The sequence below is a fragment of the Bidens hawaiensis genome, unplaced genomic scaffold (assembly GCF_021521415.1).
Source record: "Bidens hawaiensis isolate Kalapana, Puna unplaced genomic scaffold, B.hawaiensis_p1.1 tig00010780_1, whole genome shotgun sequence".
Lineage (NCBI taxonomy): Eukaryota > Viridiplantae > Streptophyta > Magnoliopsida > Asterales > Asteraceae > Bidens > Bidens hawaiensis.
This window is the reverse complement of record NW_027491828.1, coordinates 55,305-70,711: the sequence shown is the minus strand read 5'-3', so window position 1 is coordinate 70,711 and position 15,407 is coordinate 55,305. Positions and strand designations below refer to the sequence as shown.

At 33.1% G+C, this 15,407-nt stretch overlaps 2 protein-coding genes across 2 annotated transcripts; both read right to left on the bottom strand.

Moving 5' to 3' along the window:
* Positions 1-7,367: 7,367 nt before the first annotated feature.
* On the bottom strand, positions 7,368-8,970 carry LOC143536314 (gibberellin 20 oxidase 1-D-like). The gene is made up of 3 exons (XM_077030336.1): positions 8,397-8,970; positions 7,958-8,279; positions 7,368-7,793 (listed from the first exon to the last, which is right to left on the bottom strand). The coding sequence occupies exons 1-3, from the start codon at positions 8,915-8,917 to the stop codon at positions 7,530-7,532; spliced, it is 1,107 nt and encodes a 368-aa protein (XP_076886451.1). The 5' UTR covers positions 8,918-8,970; the 3' UTR covers positions 7,368-7,529.
* A 2,822-nt stretch (positions 8,971-11,792) lies between these two features.
* On the bottom strand, positions 11,793-14,372 carry LOC143536315 (histone deacetylase complex subunit SAP18-like). The gene is made up of 6 exons (XM_077030337.1): positions 14,199-14,372; positions 12,695-12,727; positions 12,504-12,614; positions 12,329-12,424; positions 12,119-12,196; positions 11,793-12,021 (listed from the first exon to the last, which is right to left on the bottom strand). Exons 1-6 carry the CDS (start codon positions 14,319-14,321, stop codon positions 11,989-11,991), a joined length of 474 nt encoding a protein of 157 aa, XP_076886452.1. The 5' UTR covers positions 14,322-14,372; the 3' UTR covers positions 11,793-11,988.
* Positions 14,373-15,407: the final 1,035 nt, after the last annotated feature.

Below are 15,407 nucleotides of genomic sequence, written 5' to 3'. Positions count from 1 at the left end.
CCTATGTACCAACATGTCTATGCTTTGGTGTGCGAATCTTAAACTTGATCTAATCACATGCTTCTATATAATTTATTCACTAATATTTAAACATAAAAGTTGTTAGTTGTAATTAAATAAAACTAGTAAACATACCCAAATTTAGAAAACTAGTAAACATAAATGTAACAATATTTTCGAAATTTTAGAAAACATTTCTCAAATAACCTACCCAAATTTAGCATTTTAAGATCCTGTTAAATATTATAGTTAGATAAAATATTATATGTAGCATTTCAAAATCTTTTAGCTTAACAAAAAAAAAAGTTAAAATGTTATTTTTGTTATTTAACTTTATAGTTAAATAAAATATTAGATGTAGCACTTCAAACTTTCAATTTGTTACCCGTTACTCCCAGCTTTTTTATTTGTTTTTGTCACTCACTCAATAACGGACGACTAACGTTGTTATTGGAATCCTGATTTTTCGACGAGTCCTGATTTTCGGCTGAACGGACGATTGAAAACAGAGAAGAGGGAGTGGCGCTTCTAGGGTTTTCGGCGAAGCAAACGATCAAAAAACAAACAAGGGAGAGGCGGCACGGCTAGGGTTTCGTCGTAGCAGACGGAGGCCTCTGATTCAGAGTGGTTCTGACATCTACTGATGGGGGCTGCAACAACCCAAGGTCCGATTGACGTAAAGAGGGGACTGATTGATAAGATGCAATGGCGTCCTAACGGCTTGTGAAGTTCATTCGACAATCTTGTATGATTTTCAACGGGATTCCACTAACGACGTTAGTTGTCCGATGGTGAAGGAGTGATAAAATCATATAAGGTGAAAGTTGGGAGTGACGGGTAACAAATCGAAAAATGAGAGTGTGCTATTAGCCAATGCGTGAAAGTTGAGAATATTAAAAATCAATATCTCAAATTTTTCTTTTTGTATGTGTGTAAGTTTGTATAAAAAGTTGAAAAAATATGAGGGCATATATGAAAGGTGAAGAAAAGAATATGAGGTTGTATAATATATTATACCTTTTAAGTTTGAGTAGTGGACTAGTGGGTCAGCCCACCAATAACATTTTAAGACTACAAAGCATTAAGCCATGCGTAAATTATTTGTTTTTGGTCTTAAGTCACATACTCACATGCACGTTTAAAACATATACTTCAAATATGTTTACTTAATTGGCTCAGTTTGACACTTCAAAGTTAAAACTATCTTAACGACATTGTTGTTCCTCAAACTCGAGTCCCAGATTTGTTGGTAAAAAATTACTCAAGTTATTATACACGTTAACTCGACCAGAGTATTCTCTAGGCCTGGTGGGTTCGAGTCACGGGTTATAATAGGTTCGGGCCATAACAATATCTAAACAAAATGACTTCGGGTTAAAACATATTCTAAGCAAACTAAATTAAAATCAACACGAATTATTTTGAAAATTTACCTATCAACCTCTGTGTTAAAATAATTTGATTTATTAAAAGAAGTCCCCATCCACCCCCCGGTATCCTTGTAATGACGTGAAAGAGAGACATGCTAAGAATACGTGATTAAGAGAGAGGGAGGGAGCTAGAAAACTGTCTCTAGAAATAATATCAAGCAAAGGTTGCGAGAGGGCACAAATGTGGGGAGGTTCGGCATAAAGGAGAAAGAGTGGCGTCTCTGATGCAATGTGGATGGTCTTAGTTTATTTACATATTTAGGTAACAAAAAAATGATTTGTTTTTTTAAACTCTTTGAAGTGATTTAGTAACTACATTTTTAAGAATTATGGTTATAAGTAAAAAAGATTATTTACTTTTAGCATAGCACCTTAAATTGAAAATCAGTTAGTGTATACATATTTTTTTTTAATTATAGTTATTATATTTAAGGCACACTAATTAACTTATACATATTTTTCCATCAACCCTTAATACAATTTCCTTTTCACTACCTAACTTTCTCATTAAAAACATATTAATTAGCATTGGCTATCACAAGTCCAAACATGACACTTCTGATTCTGAACTGACCAATTGGATAACTATCTAATATTTAAAGTGTAAACTTAAATAGCTTACAACTAAAATGACGTGGAATAACAATGACATTTTTATCATAACTGGAGACAAGCGAACGTCCTATAAATGGATAACGACGACAAATAAGCACATTTATAGAACGTTACTAATGTAGTTAATATTTTTGTTAGTTTATCGTATCTGTATTATGGGTGTAAAGTAACTCATATTTTGATAAAAATATAAAAAAAGACAACTATAATGTAAACCTTACAAGTTACAACCACAATACAATGATCTAAACTTCAACTCATAAATCGGTGAATTTGAGAGACCAATGATGAAAAGTATGCCATAGCTTGTTATGTTTCTTAATTAAAATATGTATCTTGATTGCATTGTAATTAAAATTGATAATGTATTGGCTATCAAGTTAATGACTTATTATTAAGAGACTCTAAACTGGTATATGTTGAGTACGTCGATGTGGTGGTGATGGGTGATGGAGGAGGTGATGCGTGAGTGGCAGATTAAGGATTATAAACACATATGAATTGACAACATGGGTAAAAAATTTCATTTAACGTATTTTTAAAACTTAATTGATAAGATGTTTGCTAACATATTCAGAGGTGTCCTTCTAGTAAACTAAACAAACACATTAATGTTGACTGATTTAGAGATAGTTTGTTAATGGTGTTATTAAGACGCTACAAAAAAAAACCCTTAGTCTACATAAACTAAGTTATGGTTAAACATTAAATAACAACAGAGTTAAGGTTTATCAAGAAGACACAAGTTATATGTAATAGAGATTTTTGAGTTATATTTCATATATAATATATTGAAAGGTATTCAATATTTGTTTTGTGCGTGTTCTTTTGAGTTATATCAATTCTTTCTTGAAATCAGTCACATTAGAGTTTGAGGTAATGGTGTTGTTTCCTGTTACAATAAGAGATCTTGACCTTCAAGTACACTTGCAACAAATACTATGTTGCAATATCAACAATAATGTGGTATAAAATTTGAATTTTAACTCATAAAAAAAATCTCATTTTATCGATTAAAAAGAAGATTGGAAGGAAAACTTGGATACTTAAATCAAATAAAAGTTATTGTTATTGGTAAAGTTTACTATTTCTTTCTCTACATATATAACACTCAATTATTCATATAAAACATAACTTTTTTTTGGTGCTGTTTTAAGTTGTCTGTTTTGTTAAATTATAACTTGTCTCACTGCCTTTGTTTAACTGCATTATAAGTTGTTTTGGGTGTCCATCTATAATTTATGTTAATGAATTATATTATTTAAACACATATTGATTATATTTTGTCCTTTATATACTCTTACCTTTTCGTCCTTATGAAGCACTATGCATGTATTTTAATAATATTTTAATGATTAAAAGATTATAATAAAACGTGTTTTATTAAAAATGTCAACATATATGTTCAGGCTCATCTCTCCATGCCAGATTTATACACATTTTGAGTTAATGAACATGCCGTATATAATCATGTGTACATGTAGCATACTTTTTAAGTAGTTACTAACGTTTTATAATATTACTCAACTTAAATGTTTTGTTTTGAAATACAACATATACCTGTAAACTAAATCAATGGGTTTAAATATCGGTAATTGATATTTTACTAGGGTTTTTTTAAAGACAAAATTTCTTTTACTTTTCGAAACTTAAATCCAGGACCTTTGATAAAAAAAATGTCACCGTCACTGCGCCACAACCCATGACTAATATTTTTCTAGTTGATTTACCACCTATAACAATTCAATTAACATATAAAATATGATCATCCTAATATAGATTTACAATAATGAACAATTTAAAATCATAATAATACAAAAAAAAATAGCAAATCTAAGGATATTAGGTTTAGTGGATGTAGAGGTAAGGTACCAAAAAGACCCAAACATCCTTAAGGACCACCCGCGGGTCACAGAGAATCCTCTTATAAGCCACCCGCGGGACACATGGATCACCCGCATATCACGCGTGAGGAGGAATGTCCTCATAGCACACGCGGAAACATCCTGACATCCTCAAAAGTCATCCGTAGGGCAGGACATCTGTCCGCCTAAACAATCGGAAGATAGTACCTGCGGGACAGCTGTCACCACTCAAGTACTCTCTAGAAGGAGGTTCATGATTCTTACTTGGGGAAAACGTGACATACTAAACAATGAACAAAGGACACCTGGCCAGGTTGTTATAACCGTGCACATGGCCAGGGCGTGATCCATCCTATTAGCTAGTGACACGTGTCCAGGCCGTTATACTCATGCACATGAGACGTATAGCCCAACCTATCACAAGAGGACACGTGTCCAGGCGGTTACCAAAGATCTTCTAGAGGAGGACAGCTGCCCCAACCATCTTCCATCATCCTTCGGCTATAAATACCTTGTCAAACGGTATGAGGTATTCATTCACTCACCTATATTCTGACTACACTTAGTCTTTATACTTCAGTACTTTCTCCATTACGAATGTTACTGATTCTCACGCCGGAGGGTGGTTACAGGAAGACCCCCCCCCCTCTTGTCCTTCCTGTAACGAGACTCACGGTGTCTGTTTTGCAGGTTCCGGTCACTGGACTTCGGAAAGTCTTGCTCATATCGTGTTGGTAGTTATTGTACTATACCCTGTAGACTCATTGGATCCAGGACCCATACTCGGGGAACGGATCCGTATTTCTTAAGTGGAGTATATATTATAAGAGAGTGAAGGAAAATAAAGTGTAATTTATACTTAAAGAAATAAGGATTTTGAATGATAAATTAAGGTTAGAGCACCTAACGCAAGGTTTGTGGGTGCTTGTCCGTCTCATGTGGCAGAACATAAACGAGAGGGGGCTAATGAGTTGTGAAGCAAGTTTGTGAGCTGAAGTTTGTAGCAGGTTTGTGTCTTCAAACGATAGGCGGACGAGACGTGGTAGGCCTTGTGTCACGTCACTCTCACATACACATATATAGTTGTTACATATATACAAATGTAATATTTTCTAACGGGGTTTATGAAAGTCTAGTGTTGTGAAAGAAAGTGGAGTGCATTTTGAGAAAATTTTGAAGTATAATGTGGCAGTTTATATAGATTTGGCATTGTGGATGCTCGATGATGCGATATGTTTGAGTTAAGGGTTATGGGGTGACGATTTGGCAAACGTTAGCGAATCTCAACCCTTGAATCATCATTCTCTTACGATTTCACCTTTCTAGACAACTCGTTTTTTTTGGGGGGGGCTGACATGTCGTAGTCCCAAATTTCGATATGAGATGAACTCGATGTTACTTGGTGTTACTTAATTTGGCATTTGAGTGTTAAAACAAAATACATAGCTTTGATAATTATTAAAGAAATACAATATTATTCTTTAAAAAAAACCATTGAACCTTCCATGATATAGTATATACCATTCTATTTCATAGTGACAAGAAAATGATAATGTTATTTGTTACACATGATAGAAAGTTCTATCAGGGGAGGCTCGGAGGGTGTGCGAGTCGCACCATCGGCCGGGGCATATAAGTTTCAGGGGCACAAATTTTTTATGCATATTACAAATATATGTATTTTTGTGTTAAAATAAGGTTATTTGCAATGGTTTATGAGAAAATTATATGCTTAAAATGGTTTCTACTTATAATAAATCGGTCGATAAAAGTTTTATTCATGTACATTAGCGAATAAAAAATTTTCGTTAAGGCCTACGGGCCCTTTCATTTTGGCTCGACCGAGGTATTTAAATATTCAGTGACGACCCTGATAGAAAGAATGTCGGTAAAGATAAAAGTATCTTAAAAGTAAATTTAAATAATAACTCACAAATTGGTCATGTGCTTAGTGAGTAAATAACAAATGCTATATCACTAAAGACCCATAAATAGTGACATAAAAGAGTGTTGATATAGATTTTATGGTCATATATAAATTTTAAATGTAAAAGTATAATTATAAAAAGTTGCCGACAACTTTTAAAAATATCACTAGATATAATAACACTTTCAATGTGTCACTGATAGCTTTATAACTAAGTGACACTTTTATCATTAAACATAAGACAAAACAAAATTATGAAGAGAATTTGAATATGTGATTTTTTAGAAACATGAAAATTTACATATATTTCAGTTTTTGCTTGTTGCAAACGTGTAAATCCACGTATGATATGTTACAATTTTATTTTTATATTTCATGCCAAATGACAAATGTCACAACATAAACTTTTTTTCTTGTAAATTATATGGTTTTTGTCGCATGTGTTTCAGTCACTTTCAGCTTTAACTTTAAATATGTTATTATTGGTAGTCATAAAATTCAATCGGATAATTTAAATAGAAATACAAGAACGGATATACAATTTGATATGAAAACAACATACAAGAAATAGGTTAAAAGAAAAAAGAAAAAAAAAACCTTCATTATATAGTTGGGAAAGGAAAATAATCACAACAATTCAGTTGACGGTTATAAGTGTCAGCAGTTATTAAGTGACAACTTATAATTATGAAAACTTCTTTCACCAACAACTAAGTTAATTATGATAATAATTATCACCAATCAACTATTATCGTTGATGACCCATAATAATTAATAGAAAGTTGCTATTAACAAACTTGTTGATAAGTAGTAACTTATTAGTGAGGTTCGTTTATCATTGATGGATCAAATTGTCACTATCAAAATAATCAATTAGCTACTTAGCAACTTACTATTGATTAGGGATGAGCATGGGATGGCACCGGTACCGACCGGTACCGATCCCGATTTTTCCGATCCCGAAAATTGGAAATTTATGGTACCGGGATAATACCGGTACCGAGGGTAAAAAATCGGGAAATACCGGTACCGTACCGTACCGATCCCGAAACTTAAAATCTTGGTACCGATTCGGTACCGACGGTACCAAATCGGTACCGATTTCGGTATCGGTACCGGTACCAATCAATACCGATCCTGATTTTGCTCATCCCTACTATTGATAGTAAGTTCTCACTGCTAAACATTTTCGCACTTCATTAATGCAAATACAAAGCAACTTACAATGACATTTCATTAAGGCAAAATTATTAAATTTCATTAGTGCTCTTTGAACACTAGCTCGTCAATGGGGTGATGCCCCAATAGAACCTCATGGTTCAGGGCTTCATCCGGTAAAATTCTTGAGATTCTTATATGCACTTGGAATCATAATAGTGTTAAACAAGCGTGCCCTGCATAATAGTGTTAAACAAGCGTGCCCTGCACACGTCTTAAAAACTATCAATGTTTTTCCACATATCTATTTTTGGTTAGTAAAGTATGATTAACCAAATTTGACTTGATGAAAGTGTAACCACCAACATAAAATAGGAAAAAAAATACATAGGCCCTTCCATATTTGGTTTGTCCTCAAGAGTAGCACGAGTCGGATAATTTTGGTTTTGAAATTATTCTAGATTTACAATTGAAAACCAACCTAGATTTGATCATGACAAATTAACAAATGACAATACTAGTCTTGTACAAAATTTAAATCTCGCTCTCTCTTTTAAGCCAATACGAAAATGCATCTAGCGTTTTCATGTCTGCTCTATAATGTTTCTGTGTAAACTCAAGGAATCTAGACCATGTAAAATCCGGATACATCCTTTGATTGTTCTTAACTAATGTTTTAGGAGGTGTCACCACTTTATCCATGTTAGGAGAGAGAAAGAATGCAAGAGATTTCCTAGGAGTTTTATTATTCACCACTGCTCTATGTAAGCAACTCTTGTATACTCCATTTGCGAGCGCCTAGAGAACAAAAACACTAATCTTTGTTAGTGAAAACAATGTTAATCTAGTCATATTATATCGTTCATATAGATTAATGAAAACTATATTAGTATAGAATAATGAAAACTTTGTCAGTTATTATGTATAATTGATCATCTATATATCATGTTTTGTGTACTAACCATGAATGTGTCTCCAATGTTGACAACAAAGCCTTCGGAGCAAGGAGCAATTGAGTGCCACTTTTCATCAACATATACTTCAAGCCCACCAATATCATCTTGATGAAGAATGGTTAGAGATGTCGGATCACAATGAGGGCCGGTTCCAAGAGTTAGATATGGCGTTTGGCAAGGAGGGTAGTAGTTTAATCTCATAATCGAATCGTTGTCTTGGTAGAATTCTCTAAATTCGGATCGATCCATTCCAAGGCTCCCTCCTAGTAGCTCCATGATGTCTAGAGAAAGTTTGCTCATAGCCTCACAATATTCTTGGCAAACCTTCCTATATAAATCAACAATATTGTCAAAATTAGGTGCTACAAGTTAAACGAACGTAAGAAAAATCGTGTTGCATTGTGTGAAACAAATCTTGATTTACACAAAGAAAATCAAGATTTACCCGAAATCATGAAAATCGTCGCCCATTACGTTCAAGAAGTAATCTTGAACAATGTTTGCGCAATTTGGATGTGCCGAATATCGAAAAGAAAGTGTTTCTTTCCATGGAAGTTTAGAGGAGAATCTATTAGTGAAACTACTAGCATATCCACAATATTCACCAAACAGTCTTTGAGCCTTTTGCTTTTCTATTAGTGGCATTTCAAAGAACATATTGGTAAACTTGTGGGCCTCACTTATCAAACTCGAGTCAACACCATGGTTGAAAACTTGAAAGAACCCGTGTTCTTGACACGCAGAGTTGACTAAACGAGTTGCATTGGCTACCGAGAGTGGCTCTCCGGACAAAAATGCCTTTATGTCAATCGGAGGTACATTTAGTGGTGGTGAGGGTTCTAGCCGAGGCCTTTCGTGGTCCGGCCACACAAATTGTGAGGGTATATTGGCTTCCTTTTGAAATATAGAAGCATCAAAGATTAAAGGGTTTGTTTCCAAGGGTGAAGTGAGAATAATAGGAGCCATTGATAGCTTACAAGATTCTGATAAGATGGTTTCTGATTTTGTTTAGGTGAGTTTATGTATATATATTGTTTACATAAGCTAATATAATATTTTGTAATTAATATTTTTAGTCACATCAATACAAAATATAGAGCTCCACATGTCATTCTCTTTGTTTTTCTATTTATTCTTATTCACTTTTTATATGAACTAGTTTAAATTTAGGAATTATATTTATGAAATATATTATATTATATTAATATTTATATTTATATATAAATTTATATATTATATTCTATATATTGTACTTTTTGGACAGAGTTGCATCCTTGGTAGAGTTAGCTACAAGAAACATACACGTTGGATCAGAGTTATGTCCGATTTACGGCGAGTGTGAAGAATCGGTGAAGCATGTGTTTCCATCATGTTGGGTTGCACAAGATGCTTGGCAAGTTATTTCGATGTGGTGGACCTTTTTGAGATTCACAAGTATTCGGGTTTGTCAAAGGAAAAAGGTAAAATGTTGCATGCGGTATGCCTTGTAATAATATGGTGCATATGGAAGTGAGAAACAAATTAGTTTTGATGGAAGACAGATTCAATTACCTAAGGTTGTGGGGGAAATTAAGTCTCTTAGGTATTAATGGATTAAGAATCGTTCAAAGCGGGGAGCACAAATTTTGAAAACTGACGGTGTTTTATAATGTAACAATGTAATACATGTAGGTGATTTGGTGGTTGTAAATTGGTTCAATGGTTACCAATACATGTATATAAATGATTTTTTTGTTGGTAGTTAAAAAAAACTTCTTTTTTTTTCAATATAACTAATTTCAATTTAGTTAATAACTATTGTATTTTGAAATTTTTTTTCTCCCTGTTTCTAAAATCACTTCTCCATTTTTTTAACATCATTTTAAAATTAACATATAATAAAATAGTAGCACTTTTGCTTTATACTTCATAATTACAACTATATAATTTGATACTAAAATGTCTTTCTTGCTAATACTCCAAAATTACTACTATAAAACTTGACTTATTTCTTGTTTGTATTTTTATTTTGGTGTAAAGCATCAAATTAGTTTCAATTATCACGATAACGCAATTTTAAGTAAATATTCATAAACTATGTGGGTCAACCCGTCAACTAAACATACCCGTTTAGCTAAACATGCTTGTGGGTTCCACTCAAAACTGATCATAACCTAAACTAAAACCAATAAATTCCGTGTTAGACTTATGTCATGACAGAAATTTACATCTTGTATATTTTGAAATGTTTATAGAAATACACTAAAGTTGGACAAATACGAGCGAGGGAGAAGGGTTATAAGGTTAGAAAAGCCAAAGGTCGTCGGTCGAGGAAATCGTTAGCTTATGTCTTGAAGTAGTAGTACATTTCTTTAATTTTGTTTTGACATTATATTGCATCATAACTAATGTGTATTAGAACACCAAATCTAATTTGTGTTCAAACTTCAAGTATATATATACAATGAATTTGAGAGTTAATATAACTTATTGCATTTCGACCAAGATTTTTGTCTATCAAGTATCAAGTTGTAGGCTCATTATTTTATGATATGATAATATATTGATACTGACAAAAACTACAAGGGTATATATTGGTAGTTTTAGTCGTATTCTATGTTGTTATCTTTATTAAAAATTCATTTTAGAAAATATTTAATGTTATTTGTTTTAAGGTTTGTTTATTATAGGTGTAGGATTGATGGTTGTCTTGTCTCTTATGCCATATAAACACAAAATAGAGTTATATCATATTTATAGATATATAAGATTTAGTAAGAAGTTCATATATTCTCTACAAACTTGTTAACTTCATGTATACCTAACCAAAGTTAAAAATTACATATATCTTTTTTCTTTATGATAAAGATATTGAACATAGAATTTGGAGGATGGGTATATGAGATTTTTGGCAAGTTTGATTATGATCTCATTTTGGAGCGCTTATTAACAATTTAAATTCTTATAGGTTCTGTCTATCACGGGATTTAAACTATTGGCTTCACAAGAGAGGATGCACCTATTACACCAACTATTGAGCCAAATACCCTTTGGTGTCGCAAGTTACGAATGGTCGGTTATCCTCATTATTTTTAAAAAGGGTATATAAGTCAGTATTTACAATTTAGATTCTCATAAGTTCCGTCTATCACGGGATTTAAACTATTAGCCTCCAAAGAGAGAAAGTACCTATTACACTAATTATTGAGCCAAATGCCTCTTGGTGTTGCACGTTACGAATGGTCGGTTATCCTCATTTTTTAAAAAACACTATATAAGTCATTATTTAAAATATGAGGGAGACGATATATGCAATTTTAGTCTGGGTTGGATATATATGAAATTAATCAAATTTGTAGATGAATATATGAAATTGTTCTAAAGATTTAAAAGATTTACAACAGAGCACAATGTTCATACTGGAGCAAGTCTTTATTTTTATATATAAGATTTTTTATAATATAAGAGGGGAAGGGGCACATGCAATGGTAAGCATCATAGGTTCCAACCCACAAAACAAACCCACCCCGACCCATGTGGGTAGATTGCCAAATTGCAATTTATGGCAAACCTTTGCCACAAAGAATATATGAATGTTGGAAAACATAAATGTGTGTTAATTATTATTATTACATATAAATGTTATAAGGTATTTGTGGGTAAGTGTCGCCAGTGATATTGTGATTTATGGGTACAAGAGGGTAGAAATGAGATGACAGTGCGTGATTGACCGGTGCATGGGTAATACCCATGAGTGCCCCTTCCACTCTAATACAACACATTTCAATATTTTATGGGATTATTTAAGCAAATTAAAGACACCAAAGATCTATATGAAGAAAACACAGCATATATAGTTCAATTAAAAGAAGGTAACATACATTGTTAAAGTTCTTTTTTCATTAATGACTTGCACAAAAGTGACATTTTGTTGTTCAACCAAACAATTTTATCAAACACGCGCACAAACAAACAATACAAGCATGATATAGCAGAACATACGGTTTAATAAAGCCGATACGGAAACATAGAACTACCCTAATAAGCCGCCTGGAAGCCTAAAGAATTGCCACATCCAAGTAATCTCCAATCTGCAAGATTTGAAGAAAAAAAATTCAGAAACATTTTTTAAACAAAAATAAATTATTTAGAGTGCGGAAGTCAAACTTGGTCAAACACAAAAAGTACCTCGAAGCTAAGGGTGCCAAGAGCCTTGCTGCCATCGTCTGGTCGTCTTGCATTAGGATACGAAAACGTTTTCCCGACCTTGTAGACACAATATGCAACAAAAAGTCAAAACAAAAGGTTACAAGAAATAAAGAAAATATTTTTTTTTCTTAATCCTAAATACTCCCAATAATTCATATTTATAAAATTAAAAGCCATAAAGATTAATACCTCTTTGACAGTAAAATGGCCAGTTTTAGTAGGATATACAAAAGCAAACGACAGCAAAGCATCTCTTCTTCTAGCTTCCGGTGCAACTTCCTTTACCTGAAAAACAAATGATAAAATAAATATCTAATACAGAAAATATATAAATAAATGTTTAAACTTGGATCATTTGACATACCAAATCGGTTAGTTCACGAAGCGTAGCATCCATCCAAGTGTATATTTGGACTTCATCTTTCGGCTCCTTGCCTCTGACTGCAAACTCGGCTTGGTTGTGATGACCACCAACCTGTTTAAATATATAAAACAATAGCACTCATAAGTCATCGTTAAAGGCACCATTAATAATATTTTTAGCAGCATTCTTACCTTAGTGAAAACTCGAAGTAGCAATGGACAAGTCTGTATGACAAAGAAAACATTTCATCAGTAATAACTAAAAGTATTGCAATATAATGTCATACTAATAAAATATGACAGAATTACAATTTTCAGTTTTAAAATCCCGAATTTAATTTCAAAAAGCAGCTTAAGAGATCGGTTCTTATATGTTATATGGTTTGTTCTATTCGAATAGTTATCGCCATTAATAGCGAACGTTTGACAGGAAGTTCGTTTACGTTCGCTCTTTTAATTAACGAACAAACGTTAAAAAGGAGTTTCGTTCGTTTAACTAAATGAACAAACACGAAAAAAGGCCATGTTCGTTGAATAATAGTGTGTTCATTTACATCCGTTTATGTTCATTTGCTCTTTTTTTAATATTTTTATTGACATTTCTAATCTTATCATCACGTAGATTTAAGCATAATTATTAACTATAAAACAAAAATATACATAAGTATTACGTGATTACTTTATATGTAAATTAACATATGAATATGAATGTTAATAAAACACCAACATATAACTGAGTAGCCAGACCAGATCGAACCGTTACCGTTGACCCTGACCATTCTCGGTTACCAAATCAAATAAAACATTGTTTGTGCTCATTAAAGGATTTTAATATTTTTGAATCATAGTTATTAAATGCGCTAGGCACACTCAATGTGCATATGCGGAAGGCGCAAAATATATTGTGTATATGAAAAATAATACTATTCTTCAAATACAATAACAAAAGCTATTATATAACATTTAATATCATCTAATTAGTACGAAAAGTTCTAAAATAGTCAACATTCAAATGTAATTCTAAAACTTGAATAGCGAAATATTAAATATAATTCCTTGACTTCTCCTAAATCTAAGTTTTAATTGCACTCCTTGCGTTTCTTTCCTCGGATTTTGTCTTCTCATGTTCCCGTAGGAACTAGAACCGCATTTATTGAGCCTCGCCTGGAAAATGGGTCTAAGCGCAAAAACCGAGGGCGTTTAAATGTTTAATAACTATGTTTTGAATGACTTTCCTAATCTTATCATATATATAAATTTAAGCATAACTTTTTAACTATAAAACAAAAATATACACGAGTATTATGTGATTAATTTATATGTAAAATCACATTGCTTGTGTTCGTGAACCGTTCACGGACAAGTTCATCATTTTCTTAATGAACGAACACAAACAAGAAACTTAGTTCGGTTACGTATCCGTGAATCGCTTAATAAAAGGCTTTTTTCGGTTCGATTACAACCGTAACCATTAAAAAATGTTCATTTTATAAAACTAATAAGCAGAATTACACCATAATAATATTATTCCACAAACACATTAAATAATTCAAAACCCTAGAAAAAAAAATTAATTCAAACATTAATATTAACACAAACCCATCAAAACCCACCAATTAAATCACAAACCCAGATCAGAAACAATATCAATTACAAGAAAAATGATTCAATTAAGAGATAATGAGTAAACCCTAACCTTTTCTCGATCGACCGGTTCGAAACGAGGTCCGGGTTTGTTGTGAACCGGCGGTCCTCTGGCGGAGGGAGGGAGTGGTCGTCCGCTGCCTCGTCTTTGGCCGTCGCCGCCGCGTGCTGCCATTGATCAATAACAATTTACGATTGATGATGAGTCTGTGTGACTGTACCTACCTAGAGGCTTGAATTGAGTTTTTATATATGGGCCCAAACCGGGTTATGAATAGAGATGAAAATAAAACTCGAACCTGGAAAAAAGAATTTGGAATTGGATTTTTTTTATACCCGGGTTTTTATATCTGAGCATGTACCCTACATGTATGGTATGCATTTCAGTACCAAAATACATGCCTGAAATTGGATTCGATTTGTACCCGGCAATACCCGAAAATCGGAACCAGGGTTTTCAAATATCCGAAGTTATCCGAAACATACCCAAAAAGAGTAGACCCTGAAGAAACCCAAATTATACCGGAAACATATGATTTTTTTTCAATACCTGAAATTAGGGTATTAAAATACTCGGTTTTAGAATACGAAGTTCTATACCCGGCAGGGGCGGACCCACATAGTGTGGATCGGGGTCCCGGGACACCAATGTTTTTTAAAAATTTATTAGAAGCGGTATATTAAATTTTTTTAGGACCCCATAAGATTTAATACTTGGAACCCATACTATTAATGTTGATGTGGTCTGGTGGAAAGTCCCTTGTTTTATCTTTGAAAGGTCATGGGTTCAAGTCTTACAAGGCTCAGTTTTTGGTTTTTTGTGTTAATTTTTAGTGTTAATCAATCATTTGATTGCTAATGTTGCAATGATAACTTTGGAAACATTCAAACACCTCTAAAATACATATCATTGTTTTAAACTTTATGCATGGTTTTCTTTAGAAACATTCAAACACTTTAAAATATCAGTTTTATTTTTCACTAGTTTAAGTTAATGGTTTTCAACACATGCTTATGAAAGGGTGGATCTAGGTTCTATCTCAAAAATGTTTAAGAAAGGGAAAACAAAGTGTTTATGTGTCAACCCGACCCATTTTGACCCGTTCAGGTAGTGATGATTGAAAAGAAATTTTTTTATTATGTTCTTCGCCTCGACCCGACCTGAACAACGACCGACCCGAAAAATTTGAACATCGAAAATATGGGACCCCATTGGCAAAAAATCCTGGGTCCGCCACTGATACCCGGACCGAATCCAGGT

What these genes read in the sequence shown, in the direction of transcription:
- LOC143536315 (XM_077030337.1), bottom strand. Translation starts at nt 14,321, where the DNA reads ATGGCAGCACGCGGCGGCGACGGCCAAAGACGAGGCAGCGGACGACCA. An exon ending in AACCGGTCGATCGAGAAAAG is followed by an intron (nt 12,728 to 14,198) that starts GTTAGGGTTTAC and finishes TTTGTCATACAG; the next exon opens with ACTTGTCCATTGCTACTTCG. An exon ending in TTCGTGAACTAACCGATTTG is followed by an intron (nt 12,425 to 12,503) that starts GTATGTCAAATG and finishes TTTGTTTTTCAG; the next exon opens with GTAAAGGAAGTTGCACCGGA.
- LOC143536314 (XM_077030336.1), bottom strand. Translation starts at nt 8,917, where the DNA reads ATGGCTCCTATTATTCTCACTTCACCCTTGGAAACAAACCCTTTAATC. An exon ending in GACGATTTTCATGATTTCGG is followed by an intron (nt 8,280 to 8,396) that starts GTAAATCTTGAT and finishes TGATTTATATAG; the next exon opens with GAAGGTTTGCCAAGAATATT. An exon ending in ACATTGGAGACACATTCATG is followed by an intron (nt 7,794 to 7,957) that starts GTTAGTACACAA and finishes TTTGTTCTCTAG; the next exon opens with GCGCTCGCAAATGGAGTATA.